At 37.5% G+C, this 14,692-nt stretch overlaps 1 protein-coding gene across 2 annotated transcripts in view; it reads right to left on the minus strand.

Moving 5' to 3' along the window:
• Positions 1-1,095: 1,095 nt before the first annotated feature.
• The window catches only part of LHFPL1 (LHFPL tetraspan subfamily member 1), a 50,875-nt gene continuing 37,278 nt past the window's right edge, over positions 1,096-14,692 (minus strand). For both annotated transcript variants that reach the window (XM_011374353.1, XM_023520020.1), the window contains one exon: positions 1,096-1,554. In XM_011374353.1, the coding sequence (XP_011372655.1) occupies positions 1,373-1,554 (182 nt within the window). In that variant the 3' untranslated portion in view covers positions 1,096-1,372. The remainder of the gene's footprint in view (positions 1,555-14,692) is intronic.

Here is a 14,692-nt window from a genome sequence, read left to right on the forward strand (position 1 = left end):
TCATGAATGAAGTATATGCTTGAATTCACTTACCTATGTAAGGTCAATATAAGGACGCTGACCCTTCTCGGGATAGCATATAAATAATGAGGCCAGTTTATGCCATTTTTCTCCTTCCAGGCAGGGCTGTACCTAAACACTCTGGAGTAATTAAAAATAAAAACAGATGAGCTGGCCTTTTGAGTCATAGGCCCTCCCTAGTCCCCAAAGCTGTGGTTACAGAACAATAGAGCTGGCTTGAATTAATTGGATGGAGGGAAAACAAATTCTGTCCCTGGGAGACACCAAGTTCTTCTTAACCATTTATCAGCCTCAAGCACAGATGGGATGAAGGGCAGGCCCAAAAGTACATCAGCTCTTAGTGACATCAGGGTTGTATTCTTTCATGTTTAACTCACCCCAGATAGAGGGAAAAGCAATTGACAAGCAGTTTTTGAGACAAGTGGAGAAACTTATATCATGTTTGGAATTACTATAGGGGCAAAAGGCTGCTGACTATTTCCTAGCTAATAAAAGTTAATTCTGATAGAAATTTCAATAAGAAGCCAGCAGAAACATCCTTGTCATCATCATAAAATCATGTTTATTGAGTGCACAATAAATGCATTATCTGCTCAGAACATTTAATCAACCTTTATCAATAAAGGACTAGGGAATACTTGTCACTATATTTAATGCCAGCCGCCCAGCCTGAACACCAAATGAACTCTTATGAATATTCTAAAGTACATGGAGGAAGGGGTCTCAGACTGTAAGCAAGTATCCTTGGTTAGTGTTTTCCTTACTAGGACTCCCCCTCCCACAACTTTCCCCACAACTGGAAAGGAAAAGAAGCAGGAGAAAAGAGGAATAGTCAAATACAGTCCCAAGAAAGTCACAAAAAATTGAGCAGTGGCACTCCATAGATATTTGGAGATGGCAATAAATACTGGAAAGAGGGCCATAGGAATGGAATGGTAGGAATCAGCCCTGCCCATCTCCTGGTCCCTCCCTGCATAAGTGTTCTTACCCAGCCTTAAAGCTTTGGATTAAGTGGCAAACAGGAGCTATGGAACTGCTTGATTGTGCAGTTATCTTTCGAATGAGGATCTTCTCCTTATTTTGCATAAAGGCGTACTTTGGGACATGGGGGCTATTGGGTACTCACCAGATAGGTAAACGTCTGAGAGAATTATTGTTCTTGATGGATTTTGTAAGTAGCCATTGACCCATTGGCTTAAGGAAAACTAAAAATGAATGACTAGTGAGTTAAATAGCATGTAACACTAGGCTACATTGCTGACAGGTGGATGGCAATTGGCCTAGTCTTAGTACCTATTTTTAAAGCTCAATTTCCTCCTCTTTCTCATTCTCTCCAATCTTCTGCCAATGCTTAAAGTTTGAGGCAGTGGTCAAGCTCCACACTATAAGAATTGGTGTTCCTCATGATACTCTCCACCAACATGACAGGCTTGGGGTTTCTTACAGCAAAGCAAGAAAGCCAGGTACAAATCAACATGGCTGCAGCTGCTCCACCTCCAGCACAGTAATAACCCCAGCCGAGGCGACAGGTACCTGTAGAAACAGGGACAGCGACATGAGGGTTGTACACATGAAGGCTAAAGTGAGAGTAGGAAGCAGTGAATGCAACTGGATTTCCTGTGTTCTCCTTTCCTCCCTTGCTGATGGCTGGTATTTGCTTTAGCAAGAGGTTATAAATTTTTACTCTGTTACAGTATGAACCTGGGGGTGGTGTAAGTGGTGGTTATCCTAATGACAATGATGACAAGAACAACTTGTTCATGTCAAGAACTATGATAAAGTCCTTAGAAATACATACATTGATCATTATAGTAACAATATGAGATAGATACTCTTATTATCCTTGTTTTGTATGTGCAAGATGAAGCAACCAAGGTACAGGTTAAGTTAATAGTGAAAAATCACACAGCTAGGAAGTGGTAGAGTCAGGATATAAACCCTGGCTCATATTGACTCTAGCACTCCACACATTTTACCACACTCATATGCTACAGTACATGGACTATTTTCAAAGGACTGTATCCTTCATCATCAGGAGTTCTGACAAGCAAAACTATATCCCTTGCCCCTTACTCCATGACTCTAACCTAACCTAACCTTTCAACATTTAGAGAGGAAATATGCATTGGAACCGAGGCCAAACTTCTAAGGGGGTAGTTTCAGTTTGAAGAGTAATGGAAAAGGTCATCTGCTCAAAAAATTCACCCTACTACCTGCCACTCTATCAGATGTAGTCTTTCATGTGAAATATTTGTGTTTTTTTCAGAAAAATTTTCCTCAGAGAATTTTCCCTTGGAAAATGTCAATGCCGAGAAAAAGAAAGAGAGCTATTATTTTCCCAGGGATCAGAGTAACAACTAACTGCGAGAAAATCCAGTGCTTAAGCAAACAGAATTCTAGAAATTGAGATAGATGTCCAGTGATACAAAATTACAGAGGAGTTCTGGGAAAAGAGGTAGTCAGCAACCTTCATCTTCCTTACAGTCTTGCACAAACTTAGTCTCAACTACAATCAGTCAGTTACGGATGTCAAGGCTGATCTTTGTAATAATTTTTTAATAATGAATTATTTCTGTTCACATGGTGCCCAGTGAGCTTTATTTTTTCTTCTTTTAATTGACTGCTTAGCATACCATATAAAGAATCTAAAATGGGTCCAAGTTAGGCTGCTTTGATTTTCTATTCAGTCCAGGCTAATTTATCTCAAATTTTCCACCTCAGAAATAGTCTTTCTACCACTATGTCATCATTCATGCTGTCTTTCCTGCCAGAAACATCTTCCTTTTATTCACCAATTCATATCTTTCTCAGAGCATTACACAGCAAATATATCTTCAATCCAACCCTCTCCCCATTTCCAGGAAGCCTTCTCAGATTAACTTCAGTGGGCTAAAGTCACCTCAACCAATTAGCTCTCTAGGAATTTGTCTGTACACCTTTATATGACTATACATTTTGGATAAAACATTGAGAGGAAGATTTGTATATCACATATTTTTCATCTGCACTTTACCCCCTACTAGATTATTGACTCAACAGTGCAGATGTATTTTTATATTTCTTGATAATGCTTCCTGTGCTCTGTCAATAATGAGTGCTCAGTATGCACCATTTAGCTTAACAATACTTTGAACATGGGTATACTGGCATTTTCAACCCTCAACACCCAAATTTATGGTTTAAATTTTGAATTACAGTTATAAAACCAGCTATAGTAGCATAATATTTCTTTCTGTAATTTGCCATAGTCATTCCCATCATAAGGCTTATGCACATTCTGTTCCTTCTGCCTAATATGCTTAGTTCATATGAACCTGTATACACACACTTTCCACCATTCTCTTTGCCTAGTCAATGTTCAATAATTTTTCAGAGATCACCTCAATCATTAATTCCTCAATGAAGACTTCTATGACCTCCCCAAGTCAAATCCCCTCATCAGTTGCCCTCATTAGCACTGTGTACTTTTCCTTTTGTACTTGAATGAACGAGTGAATCCCTTATCTCCTCCTATAGCAAGTGTAAAATCTTAGTTCAGAGGAGATAGTACTTTATCTATAGACTGTAATGGTCATAACTTCCTGATGTCCCATGGCCTTGCCCAATATGACGATGAAAGTCAGAGTGCAGTAACTCTAGAAGCAATGCAATCTTAAGAGAGACAGGTTTAATTTTAAAGAGAAGTCTTCTTAAAAAAAGGATTTAACTATCTACAACGTGGCTTCAACATGAATAATAATGGTGGAAGTCTGGGAAGAGTAAATTAATGAATATCATATTCAGGCAAGCAACCTCCACCTTGTTGCACCTCCCCTTAGACACACATTCATTCACTCATTAAAAGTAGGAGGTTTTATATAATGATTTGGGTTTCACAGAATTGAAAACTCTAGACATGGGCAAGTCTTTAACTTCTGCCATCCTTTGGAGGAAGGCTGCAGACTTTACTGCATCTACTACACAGACAGGAATTTGAGGCTCAGTTGACAGTCCTAGGAATGATCTTGGAAGAAGACAGGTAGAGAGGTAGAGGCAGGGATACAGATCAAGTATCATTACTCTGAATCTGGTGCCCTCTACTGCCATTTTCTTCTTATAGGACTCTTGACCTATAAGCCCTAAAGAGGGGGCTCCTAAATCAATTTGTAATAGATTCCCCTGAGCTGCTTCCCTAGTCCTTCCAACCAAAATCTCCTGTGCTCATATGGCAGAGTAGACAGGAACCAGCTCTGGGGTGGGCCCACTGTCGGGCAACTTCCTCCTCTCTGGTATTTTCCCAATATAGTCTAGACAAGGCATTGGAAGTCTTATTCTTTTTCTTCAGTAACTTAACAGGTCATCCCTCCTTTAGAGTAGCAGTGATATTCCTATTAGGTACATGCACTCTGGGACCAGGGAAAGACTCGTATCCGTAAATGAAAGGAATAACTGCAAAGCATGCCATTACCCCCAAAGACCTAGGCGGGAAGAAAACTGACAGAATGGGCAGCTCCAGAGTAAAAGGCTGAGTAGAAAGATCTCAATAAACCTTATTGCAATTAACCAGGTATCGCTGGACTGAGTCAACACCAAAGTGCTCTCTCGTTGCTACTCCAAGTACACTCCCTCACAGAGATTTCTAATATGCCACTGAATAGCATCTAAGCCCCAGGTTGCTACCACACAAGAATCCAAGAAGAAATAGAGGAAATATATCTTTAATCCAACCTTCTTCCCACGGCCCTACCTGTTGTCTGCTTAAGGGAATACAGAGGTTACATCACTAGCACTGTAAAAGGGAAAAAATTCACATTTCCAGGTGAGAGCTTCTGTCAATACTCATCTACTCCACAAAAAGCTTGGAAACTGGTGGCCTATAGAAGAACTTGTATTTTCTGTGGAAGCCTGCAAAATTAAGGAGCAGGGGCAATGAACTACCACACTTTATTTCCAATCACCTTTCAGTGAATTCTCGTGAACAATCACCAATCCTGAAATCATATTCCTTGAAGTACTATTAATCCTTCTACTCATTTGACAAATGTTTATTAAGTACCAACTATGTGCCAGACATTTTAAAAACACCATCTGATTTGCTTCTCACAACAGCCATGAATATTTCTATTTAGAGTTGAGGAAACTGAGTCTCAGAGAAGTAAATTACTTTGCCAACTTATAAGTGTCAGAGTTGAGATTTGAATGCCAGGACTGAAAGTCCATGTTCATTTATTTCAACTATGCCAGGAGAATCAAGCCAAGAGAACAAGTAAGGTCCAAATTTTATGGAAAAATATAATGCCTTTAACTAATCACTTCACCTTTTGTGGTCTCAATCTCCTTTGTTTAAGTGAAGGTAATTTTACTGAGAGATTTATAAAAGTCCTTTCCAATTCAAATTTTCCATTCTACTAAGAATGTGATAAATGCTTTAAGAGGCAAATGAGTAAAACTCCACAGAGATATCCAGGGAAAAATAAACTATTTGTAGCTGAGAGAATTCAGGCTTAGGTAAGGTTTTATAGAGGAGATAGTGTTTCAATTTAGTGGGAATTCTAGGCAGTGAGGGTGGTTGTTATGAGCAAAGTTATATAAGTGAGAAAGTAGAACACATTTCAGAAACATCTGAAAGTTTAGCAAGACAGAAACGAATCTTCTCCCTTAAGAACAACTATGTGTTGTTCCTTATTGACCTGGGAAGCTTGCTGGAACTGGGGCATGACAGACTTGAGCATTCTAGTACGCTAGTACCCAGGAAAGTTGAGTAAGGTCTAAGAGAGAGATCCCATAAGGATTGAGGAGGAAGTATTGATTCCCTGGGAGTCAAAAGACTGAAATCTTTGAAGAAATCTCTTAACCCTCACTGGAACTCAGCTATCTCACCCTTAAAATGGGATAAAATAGTTAAGTGCCTATCTAAAGACAGAGAAATAGGACAAGATAAGTTCTTGAGATCCTTTTCAGAAATAGCCAGGCTTTCTGCTGCCTTGCCTTTCAGATTGAATGCATCAACTCCAAGACTCCATGCTATAATTGTTCGAGGGTCTGTGTCTTCAGAAAATACTGCAGCAAGCTGACATTGCATCTGGAGATTGTCTCTATATGTGTGTGTGTGTGTGTGTGTGTGTGTGTGTGTGTGTGTGTGTGTGTGTATCTGTGAAGAGAAAGATTGGATGACAGGATAAGGGGAAAGAAGAGGTCCTAACTACAAATTAGCTTTATGCAAAGATTCTGGATGAACTCCAAGATAAGCCTGTTCCTTTTTGTGCTCTTCTTTATCATTTCTAACACACTATCGTGAGTCATTCTATTCCAGTGTTGAATTTGCTATGACAAGATTCCTCATAAAAGTTATTAAATCATCACTCAGTAGTGGGCCTGACATTTAAATCAAGACATGTTGCTTTTATTCCAAGTTGCAAATCAAATTGGTTTAGAGTTTGACTCTATTTACTTTAATTCAGCATTAACTTGTGTTATTACATCTTTGCTATTTAGAGAACAAATTGTCACCAGATGCTATTTAAACTGACCCTATTCCCTAGATCCCCAGCTCTATGCCCTTCAGACATATGGTGTCTGGCCAGCTGTCAATGGATCATTTTGAGCTACTGGGAGAAGTTAGGACAAACCTATGCTTTTGGTGGGGCTTAGCATTTGTGTAGGTGTCAGGGTTGTGGATCATAGTAGAAAAGAGTCTGAAGAGTCTGATAGAGAGGCTCTCTCTGTAAGGTACATAGTACATATTCAGAATACCAGTTTCGAAGCCAAGAATGCCAAAGAATTAATGTAAAGAAAGGAGTTCTCCTTGGAGGAGGGAAAAGGTATAAAAAGAGAGTGAGTCTACTTTGGGAGACAGTTTGACAGTTTCTTATAAAACTAAACATATTCATACCATATGATCCAGCTATGAAAACACATCCACACAAAAATCTGCACACAGATGTTTCTTAGCAACTGCATTTATAATTGCCAAAACTTGGAAGCAACCAAGATGTCTTTCAGTAGGTGGATGGATAAATAAAATATGGTGCTCCAAACAATGGAGTATTATTCAGAGCTTTAAAAAGAAATGAACAATCAAGCCATGAAAAGACATGGAAGAACCATAAATTCAAATTAGTAAGTGAAAGAAGCCAATTTGAAATGGCTACACACTGTATAATTCTAACTGCATATATTCTGTAAAACACAAAACTATGAGTACAAAGATCAGTGGTTGCCATGAGTTGGGAGGTGTGGTGAGGGATGAATAGGCAGAGAACAGAAGATTGTTAGAGCAGTGAAAACACTGTGCATGATATTATAATGATGTATACATCTCATTATATATTTGTCTAAACCCATAGAATGTACAACACCAAGAGTAAATTCTAAGGTAAATTGTGGACTTTAGATAATTATTAGGTGCCAATGTAGGTTCATCAGTTATAACAAATGTACCTCTCTGGTTCAGGATACTGATAATAGGGAGTCTGAGCATGTGTGGGAACAATGGGAATATAGAAAATCTTTGCACCGTCCCCTCAATATTGCTGTTAATCTCAAATTCCTTTATTAAAGTCTTAATAAAAAATAAAAAAGAGAGTGAGGTAAGTCTGTTGGGTTTCTCAAGGCTTCTCTTTCAGAGAATCATCAGATGGAAGTCTAGGCCCCTGAAAGGTTGGAGGAAGAGACAAGGAAGTAGGGATATAGCAAGCACATAATGACCACTAACACCTGCAAAACTGACTAGGCTAGATAAATTGTAATGGAACTTTCGGATATATAAAGTTTTGATTTGACGCAAATATTTCCAAAAGTCAAGTTCTGATTGCTAATACTCCAGAAAAAGGCATGCTTGTAACCCAGGATCAGTGGGAAGAAGCCCTGGATATTAGTGTGTTGAAGAAGAAGCTGATGGAGAGCATAAGAATTGTAAAACAGCTGAGAGCTTTGGGGTCTAGCAAGAAGGGATAAATCCATTTTAAGAATGTATATAGGTCAGGAGCATGAGAGGCGATTGTATTTCTATACAAAGGTGAGATCCAAATTCTAGGAACTTGTAGAGTCAGGATCTTGGGAGGTGGTTCAGGTAGAATACAAGAGAACAATATTAACATTTGTTTTTTCATCTAAAATACTTCAATAACCAGGGAATTCGAGATACTGCTCTAGACTTAGATAGGGTAAATAAGGGAAAGAGTGACACTATAGATGGAGGAAGACATGCAATGGGAACCAGCATATTGCCTTCAACCTCACTACCCAGAGCAGAGAGACAGAACAGATATGTAGAGATGTCTGTCTGGTAGCCACCTGGGGGGCTTTCACAGCCTTCGTCATATCAAACCAGGCTGCTTGCACTGGCCCTGGTGGCAAGACCTTCAGCTACAGAGACAGCTAAGGTTTTTTTTTTTAATTCTATGGTATAAAAAGAGAGGGAGAGGACTAAAGAGAGATCAAAGAAGAGAAAAAGACCAAAGGAGGGTCAATTCAGTAGGTGGAAGTGGAAGAAGAGAAGAAAGGCAGGGGTTACGTTTAGAGAACGTTAGAAGATTAGAACACTAAAGAATGTAGTGCTAAGATATTTGGAAACATGGCAAAGTGAGAGATATCCCCAGATCTCTACCCTAGAAACAACAATAAGCTGAACAACTAAAACTCAACAACAACAAAAAAAAAAAAACCAAACTGCACACCAGCACGTCTGAGCATGGGATCTGTGCATAAGAGCTACAAGAGGTCAGAAACCTGGATGTCGGGTGGTGGACTGGGAGAAATAAAGAAGCTACCTTTCCCAGCTACAGGAGCTCCCTGAAGGAGGAGGGATAGGGGAGAAGAAGCAGCGAGTTCGTTTGATGAGTTCCCTGAATAGCCTGGCTTGGGAAAGTTGTCAGCTCCCTGTGGCCAGGTGGTGGCAGAGCCCAGTCATCAGGGTAGAAAGCAGAGAAGTGGCCGGCAGAGAAACAACAGTTGATTTTAACAACCGCGGTTACAAAACAGAGGCTGAGCCTCAGCCCACAACACTCAACACAGAGGACCCATCCTCCCATACCCTCAGAGACCAATCACTGCGGAGCCCCAAGGCAATCTAAGCAAACGCTACGAAACTGTTGCTAACACTAACAAGGACTGAAACTGAGGGTAGTGAGCGTGATTAAATACCTATCAGAAAATAAAAAGGCATTTTTAAAGCTTTATATAAAGCAGGGATCCAAGAAGCTTAGATGGTACCTACTGGAAACAAAAAAGAAAAGTGTCTTCTTTGCAACAGGCTAAAGAGAGACCTTTATATAATAAAACTTTCTGGAAAAATAAAAAGCAGAATACATATCCATCAATGCCCAAGAGCAGAAATAGTCCATTAAACACCATGAACAACAAAGGTGACAGGGTAGTTCAGAAAAAAAGAGTAAAATTTCCAGAAAATGAGCTTACAGACATAAAAATATGCAACTTAAATGACAGAGAATTCAGGATGGTACTATGAAAAAATTCAGTGAGTTTGGAAATGATCATATCAACAATTTGAGAAATTGAAAAAACAGTAGAGGAGGAGAGCAAGGAGATTGAAACCCTCAAAAAGAACATAATAGATCTTCTGGAGGTAAAAAAAAAAAAATACACACTGCAAGAGTTAAAATATGAAATAGCTAGCTTAGGAAATAGAGTCGACCAAAAGGAGGAAAGGATCACTGATGTCGAAGACAGAAATCTAGAAATAAATCAGAAAGAAGAAGAGAGAAACCAAAAAATGAAAAATAATGAAAGAGAAATTCAAGAATTAGCTGAAACCATCAGGAGAGGGAACATAAGAAAAATGGGCATTATCGAAGATGAGGAAAAAGAACAGGGATTAGAAAGCATTTTCAGACAAATACTTGACGAGATTTCCCAAATCTAAGGAATGAGCTCGATCTTGAAATTCAAGAAGTCAACAACACCCAATTATTTCAACTCCAAAAGGTCTTCACCAAGATACATTGTACTAAAATTATCAAAAATCAATGAAAAAGACAAAATTCTCAGGGCAGCCAGGGAGAAAAAAATGGTAACTTATAAAGGTAAACCCATTAGATTATCCTCGGAGTTCTCAGTGCAAACCCTACCAAAAAGGAATGGAATCAAATATTTAAACTATTAAGTAAAAGGAACTACCAGCCTAGAATAATGTATCCAGCTAATCTCTACTGTAGATATGAAGGAGAAATTTAATTAAGACTTTTCTAGACATACAAAAATTGAGGGAATTCTCCACGATGAGCCTGTACTACAGGAAATACTGAAAGGGGTCGGTTCACCTAAAACAAAATGACAACAACAAAAATACATAACTAGGAGTAAAGTGACTATCATGCAAGTAGAAGCAGAGAAGTACAATCCCTACTAAGAACAGGGCATTATAAGCTTAAATAATAATAAGAGAATTGTTATAACAAGATAGCAATGAACATTCAGCATACATAGATAAAAATTGAGAGAACAATGAATGAAAAGGGAGGATTAAAAGATTCAAATTCACAAAGGGGAATGGAGATAAGGTACGCACAGAAGAAAACGGGTGATTGTATACATATATAACTATCCTTTACATATTTGTAATGGTAACCACACAACAAAGATTCAGAACTGAAGTATATAACATAAAACAAGAAGGACCAGAGAGAAAACCCATAAAGACAACCAAATTAAAGAAAACAGAACACAAGGACAAGGAAGCAATCTAAATACCCAGCTACCAGAAAAAAAAAAAGATAAAATGGCTATAAGAAGACCTCATTTTTCAATATTCGACCTAAATGTAATTGGATTGAACCCAGCAATAAAAAGGCACAGAGTTGCAGAATGGATCAAAACACAAAACCCAACCATATGCTGCCTCCAAGAGACACATTTCGGCTCCAAAGACAAATATAGACTCAAAGTAAAGAGTGGAAAATGATACTTCAAGCAAATGGCATTCAGAGAAGAGCGAGAGCAGTGTTACTAATATCAGATGAAATGGACTTCAAAATAAAAAAGGTAAAGAAAGATATTCAGGGACACTTCATAATGATAAAGAGAATCATGCATCAAAGACATAAAATTTATTAATATCTTTGCTTTCAATCAGGGAGCCCCGAAATATGTAAAGCAATTACTAACAGAATGAAAGGGAGAAACATACCAAAACGCTATCACAATAGGGGTCCTAAATATTCCCCTGTCAGATATGGACATATCATCTGAACAGAAAATCAATAAGGAAATAACATCCTTAAATGACACATTAGACCAACTGGACGTAATTGACATTTACAGAGCTTTCCATTCCAAAGCAGTTGCATATGCATTCTTCTTTAGTGCACATGGAACATTCTCAAGAATCAACCACATAATTGGAAACAGAGATAGCCTCAAAAGATATTACAGTCTTGAAATCACACCAACCATATTCTCTGATCATAATGCTTTGAAATTAGAGATCAACTGCAAAAGGAAAGTGGAAGAACCACAAATACATAGAGATTAAAGGACATACTACTGAAGAATAACTGGGCCAGAGAAGAAATAAAATGAGAGATTAAGAGATACATAGAAACGAATGATAATGATAATGATAGTATAACATATCAAAACTTTTGGGAGATGGCAAAAGTGGTCATAAGAAGAAAGTTCAATCATTACAGGCCAATCTCCAGAAACAAGAACAAACCCAAATAAACAACCTAGCGCTTCATCTTAAAAAATTAGAAAAGGAAGAACAAATGAAGCCTAAAGCCAGCAGAAGAAAAAAATAATCAAAATTAGAGCAGATATAAATGAAATCGAAAACAAAAAGCAATAGAAAAAAAATAAGTACAACAAAGAGATAGTTCTTTGAGAAGATTAATAAAATTGACAAACCACTGGCTAGACTCACTAAAGAAAAAAAGATAAAGAACACAAATAAACAAAATCAGGGATGAAAGAGGGGAAATTATGACTGACATCACAGAAATACAAAGGATCATACAAGAATACTACAAAAAAGTATATAATAACAAATTTAATAACCTAGAAGAAATGGACCAGTACTTAGAAAAATACAATCTTCCAAGACTGAATCAAGAGATCTAGAAAACCTAAATACGCTAATCAGCATTATGGAAATTGAAACAATCATCAAAAACCTACAAAAACGTAAATGTTCAGGACCAGATGGCTTCACCAGTGAATTCTAGTAAGCATTCAAAGATTTAATACCTATTCTCCTCAAACTTTGCCAAAAAATTGAAGAGGAGACCATACTTTCCAACTCATTTTATGAAACCAATATTACTCTGATACCAAAATTTCATAAAGATAACACACACACACACACACACACACACACACACACAAAACTACAGACCAATATCTCTCATGAACACAGATGCAAAAATCCTAAATAAGATACTAGCGAACCGAATACAGCAACACATTATAAAGAATATATATCGTGATCGAGTGGGCTTTATTCTAGAGGCACGGGGACAGTTCATCATACGCAAATCGATTAATGTAATACACCACATAAACAAATTAAAAAAGAAGAATCGTATGATCATATCGATAGATGCAGAAAAAAGTCTTCTACAAGATACAGCACCCATTTATGATCAAAATGCTTAACAAAATTAGTATAGAAGGAAAGTACCTTAACATAATAAAGGCCATATATGACAAGCCTTCAGCCAACACTATAGTTAATGGTGAAAAACTAAAAATCTTCCCTCTAAGATCAGGAACAAGGCAAAGCTGTCCACTATTGCCACTGTGATTCAATATAACATTGGAGGTCCTAGCAAGTGCAATCAGACAAGAGAAAGATATAAAAGGCATCCAAATAGGAAAGAAAGAACTCAAACTGTCACTATTTGTGGATGACATGATTCTCTATATAGAAAACCCTAAAGTCTCCATAAGAATACAACTAGAAACAATAAACAAATACAGTATAGTCTCTGGATACAAAATCAATGTTCAAAAAAACAGAGCATTCCTACATTCTAATAATGAAGTGTCAGAAAAAGAAGTAGTAAAAATAATTCCTTTTGCAATTGCAACAAGAAGAATAAAATACCTAGGAATAAATCTAACAAAACAAGTGAAGGACCTATGTAATGTAAACTATATGACCCTTTTAAAAGAAATTGAAGAAGATACAAAGAAATGGAAAGATATTCCGTGTTCTTGGATTGGAGGAATCAACATAGTTAAAATGACCATATTACATAAAGCATTATGCAGATTTAATTCAATCCCCATTAAAATCCCATCAGCAGTTGTTAAAGAAATAAAACAAAAAAATCATCAAATTTATATGGAATCATAAAAGACCCCGAAATGCCGAAGCCATCCTGAGAAAAAAGGACGAGGCTGGAGGCATTACTCTGCCTGACTTCAAATTATACTACAATGTGACAGCAATCCAAATGGTATGGTATTAGCAGCAAAGCAGACACATGGACCAGTGGAACAGAATCGAGAGTCCAGAAGTAAACCCATATTTACATGGGCAAACAATATTTGAGAAAAAAGCCAAAAACACACAGTGGAGAAAGGGAAGCCTCTTTAATCAATGGTGCTGGGAAAACTAGAAAGCCACCTGCAGAAGAATGAAACTGGACTGTTGTCTATCACCACACACCAATATTAACTCACAATGGATTAAGGACCTGGATATAAGACCTGAAACAATAAAATGCATAGAAGAAAACTTAGGAACTAAACTCAAGGACCTTGGGCTTAAAGAGGATTTTATGAATTTGACCTCAAGAGCAAGGGAAGTAAAAGCTAAAATAAATGAATGGGACTTCATTGAACTAAAAAGCTTCTATTCAGCAAAAGAAATTGTCAACAGAGTAAACCATCTGAATTGGAAAATATATTTGCAAGCAACACCTCAGATAAGGGCCTAATATGCAAAATACACAATGAACTCTTACAACTCAATAGCGACAAATAAAACAAATGATCCAATCAAAAAATTGGCAGAGGACCTGAACAGACACTTCTCCCTAGAGGACATACAAATGGCCAAAAAACATTTGAAAAAATGCTCAGCATCACTAGCTATTAGGTAAATGCAAATCAAAAGCACAATGAGATACCATCTCACACCTGTTAGAATAGTTATAATCAACAGGGCAAGTAATAACAAATACTGGAGAGGATGCGGAGAAAAAGAAACCCTCATGCACTGCTGATGGGACTGCAAATTGGTACAGCCACTATGGAAAACAGTATGGAGTTTCCTCAAAAATGTAAGAATTAATCAACCATATCATCTAGCAATTCCTCTACTGGGTATTTAACCCAAAGACTTGAAAACCTATATGCGACAAAGATATTTGCACGCCGATGTTCATAGCAGCATCATTCACAGTGGCTGGGTCATGGGAGCAACCAAAGTGTTCTATTATAGATGATTGGCTAAAGAAGTAATAGACTATTACTCAGCCATAAGAAGAGATGAACTACTGCCGTTTGCAACAACATGGATGGACTTCGAGATAATAATGCTAAGTGAAATAAGCCAGAACAAAAAAGTTGAAAATCTCATGATATCACTTATATGCGGGTGAAGTGGGTAAAGGGGATCAAATATATGATAGCTGAAGGAAACTGGACTTTGGGTGGTAAACAGACAATAGAATATACAGTTGTTAATTTATAATGTACACCTAAAAGTTATATAATTGTATTAACC

This window comes from Pteropus vampyrus, unplaced genomic scaffold (genome assembly GCF_000151845.1).
Source record: "Pteropus vampyrus isolate Shadow unplaced genomic scaffold, Pvam_2.0 Scaffold244, whole genome shotgun sequence".
In the NCBI taxonomy this organism is placed as follows: domain Eukaryota; kingdom Metazoa; phylum Chordata; class Mammalia; order Chiroptera; family Pteropodidae; genus Pteropus; species Pteropus vampyrus.